The following is an 18,055-nucleotide window of genomic DNA, read 5'->3' on the forward strand; positions in this document are numbered from 1 at the left end:
CGGCCTATGTATGAACCGTTGCAGTTGTCGACACTGTCCGTACATGGCTCGCAGAATCTTTTCTCGGTCGGAGCTTCTCGCAGTTGGCGAGAAGTGGCTTCGATTTAGCAGTGAGAGCATGTAGCGAAGCCTCGACCGCTTTCTGCAGGCACGATAAACATGTGCTTGCAACAACCCCCAATTTCTTTTTATTTTATTTTGCTCGTTACTTTTATGGCTTTAGATATAAAGAAGTGGATATAGTGAAGTGATTTCTCGTTCCCACAGACTTGGTTATAACCAGTCTTGAGAGTAGTTGAGTCGCAGAGTCTTTCTTTCCTCGAATGTGTCTGTGACCTTTGGGGGCTCGTCAAACAAAAAGCGGGGAAAATAAAAAAAGAAAAGAGGCGCTTCACAGCTCAACACTGCCGACTGCAATCCTTTCCTGAAAAGAGAGGGACCGGATGCTCCGACGGGACGACGAATATTCTTTGGACCGGTCACCGATTCTCCACAGCTCCCCGTGAGTTCGGGGTAGTGGCAAACATCCGCGACGTGGCACACAAGACGTTGAAGCTCCGTCGAACGAATGCACCATTACAAACACAAACGTGGAGAGGAAAAGGCTCCCTGGTACATTGGGGTAACATGATATTCTGGAAGAATCACCAGCTTCACGTGCATTGCGGTCACTGCAAAACAGCGAGACATAGACGCAGGCGTCGGTGGTCCCGTACTGGTGGCGACACTTCAATACACGCAAAGAAGTGACAAAACACCACCTGCAAGGTCTGTGCCTAGTTGTTTTCAACCTCAATTTTCCACAACACTACCAGCGTCGCAGGTCGTACAAAAAAAAAAAAAAAAAAAAGGAAGTCGGCAAGTGCTTAAACAAGTACGACTCGTCACGGCTAACGAACATGCCAACTCATTGTCTGCTTTCTTTCTTTCCCTTAAGACCACCGACGTCGGTGCTTACGACGTGCTGCCTCCATCCTAAGTCCCCCACATGGGGGTTCTCGACCAGAGAGGGAAGGAAAAGGGACCGACCCTGCGGCTGACGGCGCAGTGGAAGGGCCACGAATTCTCGTCGTGCACCAGGGACTGCAGGATCTCGTCGCAGGCCTTGAAGTCCAGGGGGAGGTCCTGGCTGGACCGGCGGGACGACGTCCGAGATGGGAACCCTGGCGACAACCAAGCGAGCTCTTAGCCGATGTATGTATCAATGCCATCTTCCCAAAGGGCCAAAATCCCATATTTTGCAGACTATACGAGTCTAAAAGTTATGTTTACGAGCTGTCTGTACAAGGACTCATTTTCTTTTCTTTTTTTTTTTTTTCAAATTGTTTATTACGACAAGACACGATGGATCTTTTGAATAACAGAGTATGTTAATGATGATTTATGCACGCAACAAGCTTTGTCTTCGTGCACATTAGGCAATGTGTACAAGCTACGTACGCACTGGGTGCGGACCGTCCGAGAAAACATTAATTTTTGTGGGTCTTTGTTTTTACACTCCATTCACCCAAGCTGCCAGTACGGCAAAAGCTACGCGCTTCTTGAACCAGTCATGTCTCGCACTACGCGATCGTGCAACCTTTTGTCACAAATCGAAGGCCATGTCTCCGTCTGCACCACTCACCCTCGTCGCTGTAGGAGGATGCCGCGTCCCAGCTGAACCTGGCCTTCTTGAGTGCCACCGCAGGCAGGGAATGTCGCTGAGGTGGGGGACGCTTCTTGCCTGCAAGAAAGGGCAAAAACGATCAGATGACGCTGGCTTTCTCTGCACCGCACTCCATTCTGGCCAATAGAAAAGCCTCTGGGACCGCTCATGACCGGGTGCCTTACAACTTCTCGCAATCTCTCGTGACGAGCGAATGCGCCGGCACCATCTATCGCGCAGCCGTGGAACACCCGCAATTTCCATGTACAGCCAGATCTCGTCGTTCGGTGGTTTGGCAAAAATCCTCGCAGCCTCAGATCAAGCTCCTACCTAACTTCTGCAAGAACATTGATCTTGAAAGTGTGAAGTGCACGTTGCAGAAACATTAACATATACAACGTAGTGAACTCTTTAGCGTTCCCTGCCGAGTCACGTTCAGGACAAAGTAACTCCACGAGCGAGCCATACTGCCGCGGACTGGCGCTGCTTCTTAGGATTTCGTGACGTGGCGGCATACCATGACCGCCACCATACGCAATACTGAAATCTGCTAATTTGTTTCAAAAATAGTTTTCTTGATAACTAGGCCGGCAACCTAGAGACACTAGTTTGGGCTAGTGTTTCTGGGCTGCCAATGCAACATTGACCACACATAAACAAAGAATTTAGTGCATACATTTCGTTTCCGTACCCCTTTAAGTGATCTCATCGGGAGCACAAGACCCTAGTTCTGTCTTACCACAGCAGCTGCCATCGTAAAAATTGGTAATGTTTTCTCACAACTTTTAGCTCCTCCACAGCTCCTCCCCTCCTAGCCTTTTTCTCAATGCAGGTTTTTAAGGGGGGACACTGGCTGGAGACTGAACTTTAGAAATATTCAAGTGATTGGAATGAAATTTGCAGGGGAGATTTAATGTCAGATGTAGGTGTACTGTGCAAACTTTCAGCTACGTAAGACAACTTTACATACCTGCATAAGAAGATGTATCATTCTTTGTTAAGAAATCTATGATATGCAAATGAACCTATTAAGCACCATTTTGACTGCTTGAATATAAAGTAGGGGATGTGGGACTTTGGGCTATCCTAGCTTTTATAACTCAAATGGAAATATTTCAGGAAGAGATACTACCTCAAAATATGAAATGCAGAGCTGCCCTATGTCAATTTCTGAAAACAGTTTTTTTCCCTCAATGACGAGTTCAACTTCAAACAAAATGAAGTAGATAGCCCAATTCCCCAGTAAATTTCAGTTCAGACACATTTGACTGTGATATCAGAACACTTTTACCTTCAGACAAAATATTCCTTTGTTTGAAATTTGCAGCAAGAAGCGGAACTGAGAAAAAGGCACCCAAACAATGACCTTCTTTACTTTGTTACTACCTCACAATATGTTGAAAATATTTAATATCAAAGCAACCATTTGGTGTGTGGTTATCAAATTTAGTGTAAAGGTTTATAATTAGTTTCTAAAACTGAAAACCTCAAAATTGAAAAATTAAGTTAAAAAAAAAAAAGTGAAAATTAGGCGCTGGTCTTTCCTCAAGATTAAAGTTACACCTACCACCGAGACCAAAAAAAAAAAAGTACACCCTGAATAGTACAGAGCATAATTGCTGAGCCTATCGCGCTAACCCAGGTGCTCCCCCATGTCAGCCGTTGTTAGCACACTGGTGCAAAGCGGTGAAGTTCGACGCGCAAGCGCTGGTGAGAGGCGGCGAGGAGGCATGCAGCAGACACAATAATCAAGTGATCTCATCAGGAGCGCAAGACCCTGGTTCTGTCTTATCACAGTAGCCGCCACCCTACAGCGTTTTCTCGCAACCTTTAGCTCCTCACATCACCGAAAGTCTGGAAATTTAGACAATGTCGGCGATCAATCCACCAACGCGGTTGACGAGCAACCTCAACACTTCGTTTCACCTTAATGTAAAGCGCAGCCGCTGCTACGCGTCAATGGGACCAACCAGTGTCAAAGCGCGACATCCTGGCATTCGTCCGTCTTCCTGTATTTGTGGTTGTATGTGTTCAATCCTTCGACTGTACCATGAACTCAGATAAAACAAGATGTACAGTGAGTACAGACACTCTGAAATACGTATTTGTACCATTTCTTTCTCCTCCTGCTTCTACAAACATTAGAGTCAATAATTAATTTTTTTTTTTGTTGTTTTGCCCATTTCGGCCCAGGTGTGGCGCAATTCTTAGCAAAAATGACACTCGGCACAACATGTGGCAGTCTATTGTTCAGGCGCAGTGGCACAAATGGCACAGCACTTCCATCCCTCCTATAGCAATATTTCAGAATAACGGACAACTTTCGGTACCCCCATGATATTCGTTACATCAAGATTTGACTGCATTTTCTTTTTTTTGTGCATCATTATTTGAGTTGGAACCATATCTCATATATGGTACATACATTTGATTTTGCAAATACTGCGAAGTCTTCACTCTAGTAAAATGCAGTTCACCTGAAGAATAGCCAGTTGTGCAATTGCCATTGTCACAAAGACTTTAGAAAGCAAAACCTCTTCCGACGGTCTCGCCAATTGAGGCCGCTCTAATATTCCAACAACAATCTAGACCTTCGGCACTAAGAGAATCACCAAGAACAATGAAAGGAACAACCTACGAGTGGTGGCAACAACCACAAAATCTATCACCCCCAACAAAAAAACTGGAAGAGTCGGCCAGATTCGTAATCAGATCCAAGCTTCGCATTCCAAGTCAAACTTTGAACACAAGCTTTCTTACGAGCCGGCAGGAAAGCCAAAGAAGGGTGCGGGGCTGTTTCGGCTTACACTGTCCGTCGTAGTAGATATATTTAAGCCGTATCCCTATCATTAGCATTGCTGTCCCACTCGTTTGGTGGTTCGATCCGAACAGGACCCGAGAGACGCGGCTCAAGTCGTCGTCTGTCTCCGGCACCCGTCCAAAACACTCACCATCAGATATGGCCTTCCTCTCCATGTAGCGCTTGGAGACGGCGGCGGCACTCTGGGAGCGAGTCCTCGAGCCCTTCCCTGCATGGATGCATAGCGACTATTGCTGGGTGCCGCCAATAGACGAGCATGTTCCCACATGGATGGCAAAAAAATGGCCCGAGACAAATCGCAGAAAATTGTATTGCAAATTGCTGGGCAATTGCGCTGCATACGCCAGACGTTCTAGCATCACAAACGTTTATCGTTTAGTGGCATGTCTGGCCCGTTCAGCCAGACGCCAACACCTGCGGCGCTCTTCGTCGGATAATTTAAAGCGCGGCAGTCGTACACTTGAAATGATAAACCCGGAGATCTTCCGTTTTCGGGCGTGAACCCACCGGACGGTGCGGAGGCCCCGGTGGCGGCGGCCGCGGGGCGCCGCTTGGCCTTGGCGCAGCGCGAGCAGTTCCAGGAGCCCCTGGGCACCCTGCGGAGGGGCGGGTCCGTGCACTCCGTGTGGAAGGCCAGCGGGCAGCTGTCGCAGCACAGCAGGGTGCCGCCCTTGCCGCACGCGGCGCACACGTCTTCGTTGTCGTCATCCTCCTCCTCCTCGTCCTCCTCTTCTTCCACCCTGCACCAGAGACAGACTGTGGTCGGGACGAGTCCTCTCTCGCTCCAGAGTCCGCCAAAAGGCAAATGACTTGAAAGAGTGTACGTCCTGACCAACCGACAACTTTGACGAGAGCTACTATACGGGAGCTAAGAGGAGCGGGCTTGAGAAATTTTAAGCACGTCGTGCTGCCAAAGTCATTGTATCCAGGTACATTGGCTGTTGAGTCGTGGTGAAACGCGAAATCGGGTCGTGCAAACGTGTCGCGCGACCTTGGGTCCCATGTCGTCAGGCATCGCTAAACTTCCGCTCGATCGTGGACTCGTGAACAATTCAAAATCTTCTCACTGATCAATGAAGCGTGCCCCACAAGAAGCTCCGACGGCCTGTCCTGTCAGCAGTTGAGAAAGCTCTTGCAATGCTGCAAGAGTGTGTGGCTTTGTCTCGCGTCTAATCCGTACGCAACGCGAGATCCTGAGCAAAGCAATGCACTCTCGCACGGAAACGTATCTTTGAGAGTGTTAAAGCACTGTGGAAGTCACCGTCTTTAGATCTATCGTTTGACGAGCTCCACGGAAGAGAGTTGTTAAAAAACGATCATTCTCTGTTGCTTGGACGCAAGCAACAGAGAGAGATCGGCTTTGAAAGACACTCTTTTTGCACAAACGTTTGCGCTGGAAAGCAGGCGTAGGAACGAACGATTGAAAATGCTTTGCACAATTCTTGACGGAACACTTCTGATGGATAGACACATATTTGTTGCAGCGCATATCTCTCGAATCACACCAAATACACACACTAAAACAGAGGAACACGAATTTGCAAAAGAATGTTTTGCAAATTCTTACTTCCCCCAAACAATAAGGGATTGGGATGCATTGCCAGAGAGCACAGTTGTAGAAAACACTGTATCAGAGTTTGAAAAGTCTTCATAAGTAAGAAACAGATTGACGTTATTCCTGTTATTACTGCTGTATACCTCAGCGGTATTTTGTGCCGTCTAGCTCTAAAATACATTGGAATGACCAGAATGAGTGTACATTTTTGTGGTATGTGAACAAAACATTTTGGAATTTTGCACGTGCATGTTAGTAATGAATGGTTATGTTGGTCTCTGTCGTTTCTTCGAAGTGCTCACTGCTATCATAGTCCCCGCTGTGGGCCTGATGGCACTGTCAAATAAATAGAAAAAAGGAGGAACACAATAGTCATGTTTTACTGCAGGTAATGTAAATTCAACGTTTCACTGGTTCTGCCAGTTCTGTCCATAGGGCAGGCCGATAGCATAGTGAGTGCCACCAAGTGGACGCGCCACGAAAAGCTGTCGGTGATTCTTGGAAGCTCGTCAACTGGCTTTGACCCATTAACGCTGGTCGAAGCTGCACCAACCTGGACTACGCAGCACAAATTAGTCTATGCTGAGAGAGGGCAAGAGGCTGCCATAGCGCGGTACTGGGTTACACGGTTAGAATCCAATTCCACACCTAGAAAAAACAGTAAGAGGCTTGACATGCAAGTGAAATTAACCGCCTTTCTGTATTGAAGAAGCGGCCTGTACACCGTAAAATCTTGAAGGGCACCCTCTCCCCGAAAGATCGCCCATTCCGTTTTTTTTTTTTGCTAAATGTCTGTAACATAAAAATTCCGAAACATCGCCCACGCCCCGATTCCCAATGGACGTTAATCGATGTCAGACAGGAATCGCGCATCAACGGCACGATCGGTGGTACCACTGTGTCTGTGAAGCGAGTTCCTAGTGGGTTCCCGCGTTTTTGTCTGCGATCTGCGAGCAATATCGGCTCGCAGAACACGCTAGTTGTTCCCACCTGTATGTCGCATCGTGAAATGCGAATCTGCTGCGTTCGCGATTTGCGTTATCCGTTCCCGAGTTGGTAGCGGTATCTTGTGTTTTTGCCCGCAATCTACGTGTGCGATATAGATTTTTAGCTGTACGTAACACGAGCGAGTTGTTCCCGCGTGTATATTGCATCGAGAAATGTGATTCTGCTGCGTCCGCGATCTACGGTATTTGTTTCCGTGACATGGGAGTTTGTAGCGTATTCCCCTGTTTTAGTCCGCGATATTGGTTTTTGTGACAGGCAAGACTGTAGCGGGTTCCCGTGGCTTTAATGCAACATGAAACTTGAACCTGCTGCATCCGCAATCTGCGGCATCCGTCCTCGTAAGATGCGAGCTCTCGGCGAGTTTTTGCAGGTCCTTCGCATCGTGAAACGCGAATCTGCTGCGTCGGCCACTTGCGGTATCTCGTGACACAGGAATTTGTAGCGAATTCCTGCGTGTTTATCGCATCGTGAAACGCGAATTTGCCGTGTCCCAATCTGCGGTATCAGTTCCCGCGTCGCGTGGTTTGTAACGGGTGCCCCGCCGCTTATCATAATTTTTTTTTATAAAGTTTTGCTGTGGCATCTCCAAAAGATAGCCCACCCCATGTTTTTCACCATTTATCTCTTCAGTTTGGGTGGGTGTCCCAGCAGAATTTTATGGTAGGTATTCCTGGGGAACGTTGCATTCAGCGAGAATTAACGAAAACGACTGGTAGGGCTTACGGCCTCCGAGCAGGGTCGGCTGGAACGCTAGGTACTTTCCGCCCTGCGAGCCGAGCTGGTCACGTGACCGTAAAATCCCTCATGCGGCTATCTTAGCCCCGGGAGAGACAGCCGCATTGATCGGCAGACTGCCCCTGGGGAGTTTTCTGAGCCACTCACTGGCTGTCGCTGTCCTGGGACTCCTGGTTGTCATCGTCGTTGTCGTCGTCGTCCGCCTCCTCCTCTTCCTCGTCCTCATCAACAAACTTGCGCTTCACGGGAGAGGCGGGCTTCTCCTTCGGGTGGCACGCCAGGCAGAACCAGTCTCCCTTGGGAATCTCCTGCAGGGGCCCACGAAGCAGGTTGGCGAAACTTTGAAGGGAGACTCATGCCTAACGTTCACTTTCATTCAGTCAGTGAACTTTGCAGTTCACTGACTGAACTACAAAGAGGCAGAAACGTGCATGGATGGGTCGATGAAACCGGCAGAACCAGCAGCCGGAGCCCTTTCTCGGTGCATTAACGCACTTGCAACTCGTCAGGGCCGAGTGCCTTAAAATCTCTTGTGACGGGAGAACACACTGGCACACTGGCACCGTCTGTACGGCGACACTGGAACTACATTTCCCTAGAGCCAAGGTTTTGCTGTATTTTCAACATCAAATGTACGTACCATCTAGGAGAAACGATAGTTTAAAACACTGACATTCAAGCCAAAGCATTGTGTAATCCCGCGTTGATCCACGGCAGCCGCGGCAACAGCCATGACCTGTCTCGGAAAAGTCGTTGGGCTTTCGGTCGCGCACCACGGGGTGTGCGACCAAAAGCATTTGCAACGAAAATAGACGCCCGACTATTTTGTTCCGAAAGCTCTTGTTATTTTTTTGTTCAGGAGCAAGTGCATCTCCCGGCACGAGCTCTTGGCATCGACGGCGCTACGACGGCATTTTGCTATTGGCTATTTCTTCACATTTTTACAGAAAGTGCGTGCAGTGGGCATCCGATACTACAAAAAATGACAGGAGTACACTCAAGACTGCTTACGTGTAGGAAGGCAAAGGCATTATAGTCCTACGGAAGAAATGTTTCTACACGTATTAAAGTGTAGGACGACGTCCTAGAGATCGACGCCAAGTATGACGTCCAGGACGGTGTCAACGACCTCTCAGACGACACCTAGGACGATGCCAACGGCCTCTCAGACGACGTCGAGAACGACTCCTAGGGGCAACATTGAGAGCAGGATACTTAAGGGGGGACACTACCCAAGAGGGTAGACTTTTGAACCTATGGCTTAATATGAATGAAATTTACAGTATATACTGGCAGTTGCAAGGCAGAATGCAGTGTAAAGTTTCATCTATGTACATGAATTGTAAAATATATTATTGTTGTTTTATCAGGAACACACCGACTTTGTTAGGAAAACTATTGTTAGGAAACTAATGTAATACCCAACATTTTTCTACTCTAGATCTGCAGCAGAATGCCTGGAGAGTGCAACTGTTAAAACGAAATTTCCAAAAAGTAATTTCTTTTATGCTAACATCGCAATGAAAATTCAAACAAATATTTTGCCGTTTCTGTCGTCGACAACATCTTGACATTTTATAAAAGACATTCACAAAGTAAAAAAAAAAAACCAATCCCACAGTTGCACTGCCCACAAAATTCCAGTTTGGAAAAACAATGAGCGAGTCTTTCCTCTTGTCCCATTAACAAACAATAGTTTTCCTAAAGTGAAATTTATGCCAAACAGTGGAACGGAGAAAAATGCGTTCAAAGTGTTCCAACCCCTACCTTTTCTTTAGCATTGGTGAACCAAAAATAATTTATAAAAAATTAACTATGCAGTATAAAGTAATGAAACTTTCTGAAAATACTCTCTAGATGTTGGTGGATGTAAATATAACCTTTCTCAAAACCAACTTTTTTTGCAGAAAGTTTTTTTTCTGGGTAGTGTCCCCCCTTAAGGAGGCTGTGGCATATTTGCGTGGGCGGCCACGTTTGCCTGCGGAAGCAGTCATAGATACAGATGCTGCTGCCAATGCTGAGGCCGTAGATGTAGACGCAGTCGCCTCAGTCCATCACACGAAGCACGCAACAAGCACAGATGAGTATGAAGCACACCTTTTCCGTACAACGCTCCGGCGGCGACATTACGCCGATGACAGTTTTATGGCCATTTTTCGGGCACAACGCCGCTTGTTTTAGAGCGCAGCTCTTAGGGGCCCGTTCCCGGCTTGAGCGGCGTCGGCGTCGCCGTCAGCGTAACCAAGGTCATCCCAAGGTCACGTGACCCCTCCAGGTCACGTGACCCCTCCCAAGGTCATCTCAAGGTCACGTGACCCCCTGAAGGTCACGTGACCCCTCGAGGTCACGTGACCCCTCCCAAGGTCATCTAAAGGTCACGTGACCCCTAGATGACCCCACGTGACCCTTTGAAGGTCACTTGACCCCCGAGGTCACGTGACCCCCAAGTCACGTGACCCCTCTGAGGTCACGTGACCCCCGAAATCACGTGGTCTCCTCCCCAAGGTCACGTGACCCCTCCCAAGGTCATCTCAAGGTGACCCCTACGTGACCCCTCAAGGTCACGTGACCCCGAAGGTGACCCCCACGTGACCTCAGGGGTCACGTGACCCCCCCCGGAGCATATTAAAGAATGAGGGGAGGAGGAGGAGAAGGAGGAGGGGTCTACGCTCCCCTAGTACCCTTCACTCCTCCTCCTCAAGAGCTGCGCTCCAATTCGGCGTTACAGGGATTTGTAAACGGCTTTCACTTTTTTAGAGCGCAGCTCTTAGGGGCCCGTTCCCCGCTTGAGCGGCGTCGGCGTAACTAAGGTCGCCCCGAGGTCACGTGACCCCCAAGGTCATCCCAAGGTCACGTGACCCCCCCCCCCAGGTCACGTGACCATCCCCCAGAGTCACGTGACCTCCCCGATGACGTCATCGTCACTGATTACCTCACCGGCATCCACATCGTCATCGTCATCATCACTGATGACGTCATCAGTGACGTCACTGATGACGTCACCGGCATCCGCATCGTCATCATCGCGGATGACGTCATCAGTGACGTCGCGGATGACGTCATCAGTGACGTCACTGATGACGTCACTGACATCCGCACTGTCATCGTCATCATCGCTGATGACGTCATCGGAGTCCGCATCGTCATCGCCACTGATGACATCATCGGCATCGTCACATGACCCCCCAAGGTCACGTGATCCGCCCAGGTCACTTCACCCCCCCCAGTACCCTTCCCTCCTCCTCCTCAAGAGCTGCGCTCTAATTCGGTGTTACAAGGGGTTGTAAACGGCTTTCACTTTTTTTTGTTTAATGTGACAAGTGAGGTCGTCTGGAGGCCTACAACTTCTTGGATAAGTACTCAATCACATTTTTATTGGGTTTTTCCATGCTTTTTCTCTCAATGGGACAAGTAAGGCCTTTGCCCCAAGTTGTGGGCTCATTAACGTTGTGGTATAGCTCAGTGGTAACACCTCTGTTCGCATGCGGCGGGCCTTGGTTCAAATCACGTGGGTGGCTGGCAAACTTTATTGAGGATTTGGTAACGTCGATGACGGACGCCCCACTATGCCAACCACAATTCCAGCCCCAACTTCAATATAAACAAAGAACCTTATTTGCAGTGGTCAGAAGAGCCCATAACAGCTATCACCGTAATATATGGGACCGCCTAGTGTTCCACAACTCCCTGACAGGTGGCGCCAGCGTGCACTCTTTGTGAGAGATTTTAAGGGGTTTCAAGGTACACAGTCGTAGGAAGCCGCAAGTGTGTGGATGGGCATTGAAGGGGTGATGCAACAATTTCAACCTCGAAAGTATTCGCAGTTGTCAATTTTACACTGTTTATCTTACCAAAAAGAATGGAGATACTGCCTCATTCTTTCGAAATGTCGCGATTTCGTTGCGCAATAGCAAAGAAAAGACCGGGAACATTTCACGAATTGCAGCTGCGGGGTAGCAGCCATGGGAACTAAAGAGTAATGCGCAATGGGTATAATGTAGTAAGTTGGCACAATGTGCCATTATATGCTCAACCGAATGCTACATTTGATAAGTATTGTCGTTTCAACCTGAGTAGTTGCGTCAAAAACCTCGCATCATCGACAAAGTTGTACTATATTCAGTTTTAGTGCCGCCATCTGCCTGAGGTGAAAACAGCTATTCCTCCCTTGAGCCTCACCCTGTTGTGCCACTACATCAGTCGAACTTCCTTACAGGAAGGCTGGCTCTTTACCCCGCGTCACCACCCACCTCGAGGGGCGGCTTGAGGCAGTAGATGTGGTGTCCCCGGTCGCAGCCGTCGCAGAGCAGCATCTTGTCGGGGTCCCTCTGCCGCCGGCACACCCGACAGTAGGCCTTGAGCACCGACCGGTCCCAGGTCACGCTGCGCTCCAGGGAGGACAGGTGCAGGAACAGCTGCGCCACCGAGGTGCAGCGCCGCACCGACTCCCGCCACTGGCACAGCACCGGCGGGCAGGCCTCTGCGCAACCGAGCGATGTGCGCCCGCGGGTGACTTTACGGCCGTACACGGATGTCAGAGCAACTAAAACTCCCCCGACTCCATTTTTTTTGTTTTTTTGTCGATGCTTTTTGTCTATGATTGCGGTACAGACAGTGGTAACAAATGGAAGTGCGCGACTCCTGGCGGGGCCATTTTGCGTAGAAGCCGTAGGGCAGCCAGTATTGCGTCGGTCTTTTCTAAGCAACGTATGCTCACCCGAGAGTCGTGCTACACAAATGCCACAACAGGCGCCAACTTGTCTTGCACTAGAGATGGAAGTTGAAAACACGTCCCTTTCATGCGTTGAGAAAGTCAGCTGCATCATCTCGTTCTCAGTAAGTTGTGTTCGATCCGACGGCGAGAACGCACTCGGATAAGGGGCAAGGACTACTGCTCACATTGATTTAATCAACCACTGACACTGGTGCGTTCCCTGGTAGTTACCACAAAGTCATCCAATCCACAAGCATCGTAGGCACAAGAAACACAGAGTTGAGTTACGCTGCAAGAACACAACTGAATCCGAGCTTCGAGCCTTGGGCGCTTGGGAAGCAGATGATCCACGGATGTGTCGTGACATGCTCAGTCCACCTACAGATCAGTCGCTTGAAGTATCGGGTGAAAATTACGAGCATTTCCGAGTTTATACCCACAAGTGTTTCCAAACTTTTTCGGAACGTATTTGGGTTCAAGCCTACAAATGTTTACAAACTTTTTCTCGGCATATTTGAGTTCACGCCTACGAATGTCTGCGTAAAATAAAGTTTCGTGATAGTTGCTTCCTGTCTCGTCTCTAACGCTCCCCAAAGGGCATTCTTGTTCCTTATGTTTTCCCGAATTATACATTTTCTCCCCCTGAAAAACGTATGAATGAAGTTGTACTCTATGGACTTTACACCAAAAACTGAACCAAACACTTGGCAAAAAACCGACGCTAATGGAAAAAATTCTGCGGACAATCACGCGACATGATGTGAATGAACAGCGTCAGCTGGTGCGACATTAGAATAATATTGCGTTGTGACAGACTGGAGAGTCCGGTGATGTTGCATTGTGCAGTGTTTGGCGTAAATAGCAATCCCACACACCGGTGCGGTGTCTGGTCCAACGGATGCCACGGTCACTACTGATTAACGCATTGCACTGCAAATGATGTAGCGGACCAGACGCTCACCCCCCTCCGCTTCCTTCTTGGTCTTCTTGTTGAGGTCAGCAGCCCTCCGCTTTTTCCGCATTTCCTCTGTCTCCCCTGCAACGTCAGACCAGCATTAGCAGTGTCACAACGCACCCAAAAGTAATAAAAACAAAACAAAAAAAGAAAAAAACAAACAAACATACATCCGCTTTAGCAGACAGTGGGACAAACGTGCCCGTCGACCGCAACCATGCAAACACCGAACATTCTCGACTACGAAAGCAACGACACGTCTACTGTAATCCAGAATGTGGTTTAGCATCCAAAGACTCGTACGAAGGCGCACCAGCTTTTCGACGGCGGTAGCCGTTAGCAGTTCTTTCTGGGCAAAATCCGGCACCGTTTGAATGCGAAAACCCACGTGATCGCGGAGAGAAGGGCGACGACAAAAGGGGAAGTGACAGCACTCCGCCCCGCCATCATTCTTTCTCTCGCGTTGTTGGCCCTCGCAGACCCACGCAACCACTGGCGAGATGCTCCCTCTCTCCAAAACCCAGCTACCGCCGTTGTGGTTTTCTCAAAAGTTCCCAGTGCATCTTGGATGAGGTAAAGCGAATACGTCGACGGCCTTCCGCAGACAACCTGCGGAAGCTCAGGGCGGGTGCGAAGCGGTGGGACCTGCACGGCACCGTCCCCCACCGCCGGGACAACCACCCAATTTCGAAGGGCATTCCCGGACGACCCCTTTGGGTGCCGGTGCGACGGGCCGTGGTTTCGGAGAAACCTGACAATCGAAGCACGTCTCCCTTCTGGTAAACGAGTTCCCTGGCTAAGACGCGTGTGGTTCCAAAGCTTGTGCGACGTGAGAGCCTGCCTTGTAAAGGGGCAAAGTGCCAAACTCGTCCTCTAAAAGCAAACATCACAAAGCGCGTCTTTCAACGACGCAAAACCTACCACCGTCAATCGCGGCGCGCTCTGTGCGGCCGCTCCAATTTTTAAGAGAGTCATTAAACATATCCAAGGTCTGCCTGTACAACAAGGGCAAAAGAGAGTAATGAAAATGCTCGATCCTACGGATAAATTTGGTATCCATAGACAGTGTTTCCGTGGCATTCTACAGAGTCTGTGGTAAACATTGCGGTTTTCTTTTTCTTTCGTTATAGCAAGTCATTTTACTCCAAACTCTGTGCTTTTTCACGCGATAACGGCGTGTCTCGGATTTCCTTCTTTCCATAAACTGTTAGAACACGAACGCCAAATGCGAACGCCGGCATGCAGCAATAGAATCCAGACAGTTAGTAGGGACCACTGTGGTAGAGGCAAAGCCAGCTAGCTTTGCAGCTCCCCATTAATTGGCGCGGCGGTGGAATGTAGAACTCGCAACCCTGGGGTCGTGGGTTCAATACCTATTTGGGGCACATTTAGTATTCCCCTTTCTCCTCGATTCTCCATTCTTTTCTACAAATTGTCCTTTGAAACACCTACGTGTTACAGATTTCATATTGCTTTCCATAGCGTTCCATCACACTTTCCCCGGGGATCCCAGCCTCTAAACACATTCAGAGCTAAAATGAGTACTTTCGCGGCGCATGGAAAGTCCCTACTTGGTGACGAAAACAAATCTCAACTAGAGCAAGGGCGTTTACAGGCCGCGGCACCAGTTGAGCCACACAAAGGGGCACACTCTCACCGAGGGGTGGCTGGAGGTACTTGGCTTCGATGCCCAGCGACATTTCCACCAGGGCTTGGGACAGCTGGCGCACTTCCTGGTGGTAGTCCAGATCATTCGCCAGCTTGTTACTGCAAACACGGATAAAACGGCTTGGCGGTCAATCCCCGAGGCACCTCTGTGACGGCATTTGGAACGGCAGAGTGCAGCGAACGACCAGTCTTGGGCAGTAACCCGGTACAGGTAACACATCACAGTAACTTTAAACCGTAACGCCTTACTTTCTTAAAAGTAACTTGCTCTTGTGGAACACAATGTTGACGAAAGTAAGCACTCTCGTCAACTCGACTGCCACGCACCACTCGATTTGGGCTGTTTTGCGATTAATGAAAGCAGAGTAAACTTTTTTGGACCTCCAGGAAATGTTCTGAATTAGGGAGTATGCAGACCGAGGAGCCATTATAAGACGAAGTATGATATTTCCCCCACTACAGTGCAACCCACTTACGATAATGAGAAAACCCGAAATTTCAATGGTTGTAACCTATTATCATTGTATCTGGACTAAAAACTGATAATTTTCAGACTAGAAACTGATCGTGATAAGCAGTATATCATTATATGTGGTATCGTTATAAGGGGGTTGCACCGTATATTTGGCGAGAATCGCCCGCCACAAGAAAAATCGGCGAGACACTGGCCCCACAACAGTGTCAAGCTATGCTGTCATATGATGTCACATGACCATGCAACCCATAGCGGCAAGAACCAAGTCACCTTCGTGTACCTGTACTGTAATTATTTCGTAACAAGTTTTTTCAATGCTATAGGGCTCGAATCCAGCCCAGAAATGCATTCTGCTTCAAATGTCATGCGTGTCTTTCTTTTCACTTCGGACATGCAACAGGAGAGACACTACCTCAAAATTGCAACTCTTTTAGTTCTTTCGAATTCACATTTTTCTAGGTATGTGCAAATAGTAAAGTTAAAGTTCTAAGCAAATTCGAAACAATGAACATAAATACTTGGATTTTGAGTAAGCTTCGTAGGGCACTTTTCCTTCGGCAAAAGGCACGCCAAAAGCACCCTAAAAAGGTTTGCAATTAATGGAGCATGGTTACTGCGAGTCGCCCACAAACAGCCGTACCGCAGTACCCTGCTGTGTCATGTTGGGAGCTAAAATGACATTTATGCAAAGTGTGGCAATGCAAAACTTTTGCCCTGCGTAATGAACACACCCTCCCAAATGTGTGTCAAGTTTTCACAGGGGAAAAAAAAAAAGAAAATGAAAGACGTTTACAACTCCCTGTACTTCCGAATTAGAGCGCAGCTCCTGAAGAGGAGGAAGGAGGGGACGGTATGCCCCTCCTCCTCATCTGTCCCCTCTCCTCCCTCCTCAACTACTCCTCCCCCTCTTCTTCTCATCATCATCATTATCATCCTCTTCTTCTTCTTCCTCTTCTTCCTCCTCCTCCTCCTCCTCCCCCCTACGCGGTGCAGTATGGAAAACGTCCCATAATGCACCAAGCGGTTACGCCGACGGCAACACCGCTCAAGCCGGAAACGGGCGCCTAAGAGCTGCGCTCTAAAAAGTGTGTTCATTATACGAGTAAATACGGTAGTGGTCTTGTTCGAATGTTTACAAATCGAATGTTGAATAGTTTTGCCAAGCCTTTCACTACTCTTGCACCATGCTTGTGAAAACCAAGCTGCACTCGTAAGGGTTGTCCTCAAGCTTCTTCTTGTCCATTTACAGTTGACTTGCACTAACTTGACCCCGTTCAAAGGTCCCGGCAAAAGCCCATACATTTCCATAAAAAAAAGAAAAAAGATTTGTTATACCAATGTTGAAATATAAAATATTGGTCAATTCGACCCAGAGAGATATGGCTGTGGGCAAATTACAAGCATGATCGGCCGTGTATGATACACAAAAACAGGCCAGTTACCAGCGTGACCGGCTGCGATCGTCAATGAGAAAACCAGTTTTTAAATTTTGAAGCGCGCGCTGAATTGCGAAGAGAGAAAAAGGGAGCACACGTCGAGAGACTGGACACGGGCGGGTCTCAACACAAAACAACCATTGCAACACCGCTGCGGAGCAGTGAGCGAGAGGGCCCGCTGATGACGTCGACACGCGCAACGGTGACGTTTGTCTTGTAGTCGCCGACGCAGAATGTGCGAAAGACATACACAACCGCTGCCAGCGCCGTGCGGCGGCTCTTTATAAAAATGTTAGCCCACCTAATCTAAAGCGCTGCATGTTCAGAATTTCGCACGCATCTTTTAATTCGACTTTCGGATGATTCAACCTAATTTTGCATGTCCTGTCAAGGTAGAATTAACGGACGTCGACTGTACAATCTGATTTTTATCCAACTATATTCATGGACCGTGGCCTCAGAAAGTCTGATGCCTCGGGATGACAAGCAATTAACGGATATGACATAAAATCACACCTATAGAAATGCCTAGCTATACCTGACTGAGTGAATTCATAAACCTTGCTATATGAAAATACCGGATTTATTAAAATTTAAGTCTAGCTTTTTTGGAAATATAAAAAATTAAGGGTCAACCGACAACTGCGATCAGAGAATTTCAACCTACATTCGTGACGAAATTTCGCGACCCTACCGAGTGCATGGAGCTAACAAGTCATCGAGCCGGCGTTGCCGTAGCGTCGTGCCCAGCTTCTTGTTTCAGAAAGCTTTTGGTGCACGAAAACAACCGAAGCAGCAGCAGCTGGTGGCGTTCACGTGCGCCCCTTGCGACGTAAGCACCTTGCCCCCTCCCCTCCATCCCTCTCCCCCTCGCAGAGTAGCAAAAGAAAATACAGAGGTTTCGCTTCCTGTTGCTCACGACGGCTCGCGGCGTTGGCCGCTTGCGTCTTTATATTTGGTCTTTCGTCGCTTTGCCCGTCTCCACATTCTTTTGTTTCTCGTTATCGCCATTTTGCAAATCTGTGAGGACGTTGACGAAGATG

The 18,055-nt window shown here is 48.5% G+C and overlaps 1 protein-coding gene across 2 annotated transcripts in view; it reads right to left on the reverse strand.

Annotated features, from left to right (window-relative positions):
* Positions 1–18,055, reverse strand: part of LOC8028512 (bromodomain adjacent to zinc finger domain protein 1A) — a 76,673-nt gene that overhangs the window by 4,025 nt on the left and 54,593 nt on the right. For both annotated transcript variants that reach the window (XM_029986523.4, XM_042288042.1), the window contains 8 exons: positions 15,091–15,200; positions 13,440–13,514; positions 12,015–12,244; positions 7,912–8,072; positions 4,974–5,206; positions 4,597–4,674; positions 1,625–1,723; positions 1,030–1,163 (listed from right to left, as the gene is read on the reverse strand). In XM_029986523.4, the coding sequence (XP_029842383.2) occupies positions 1,030–1,163; positions 1,625–1,723; positions 4,597–4,674; positions 4,974–5,206; positions 7,912–8,072; positions 12,015–12,244; positions 13,440–13,514; positions 15,091–15,200 (1,120 nt within the window). The remainder of the gene's footprint in view (positions 1–1,029; positions 1,164–1,624; positions 1,724–4,596; positions 4,675–4,973; positions 5,207–7,911; positions 8,073–12,014; positions 12,245–13,439; positions 13,515–15,090; positions 15,201–18,055) is intronic.

The sequence above is a fragment of the Ixodes scapularis genome, unplaced genomic scaffold (assembly GCF_016920785.2).
Source record: "Ixodes scapularis isolate PalLabHiFi unplaced genomic scaffold, ASM1692078v2 PGA_scaffold10__122_contigs__length_95168666, whole genome shotgun sequence".
Lineage (NCBI taxonomy): Eukaryota > Metazoa > Arthropoda > Arachnida > Ixodida > Ixodidae > Ixodes > Ixodes scapularis.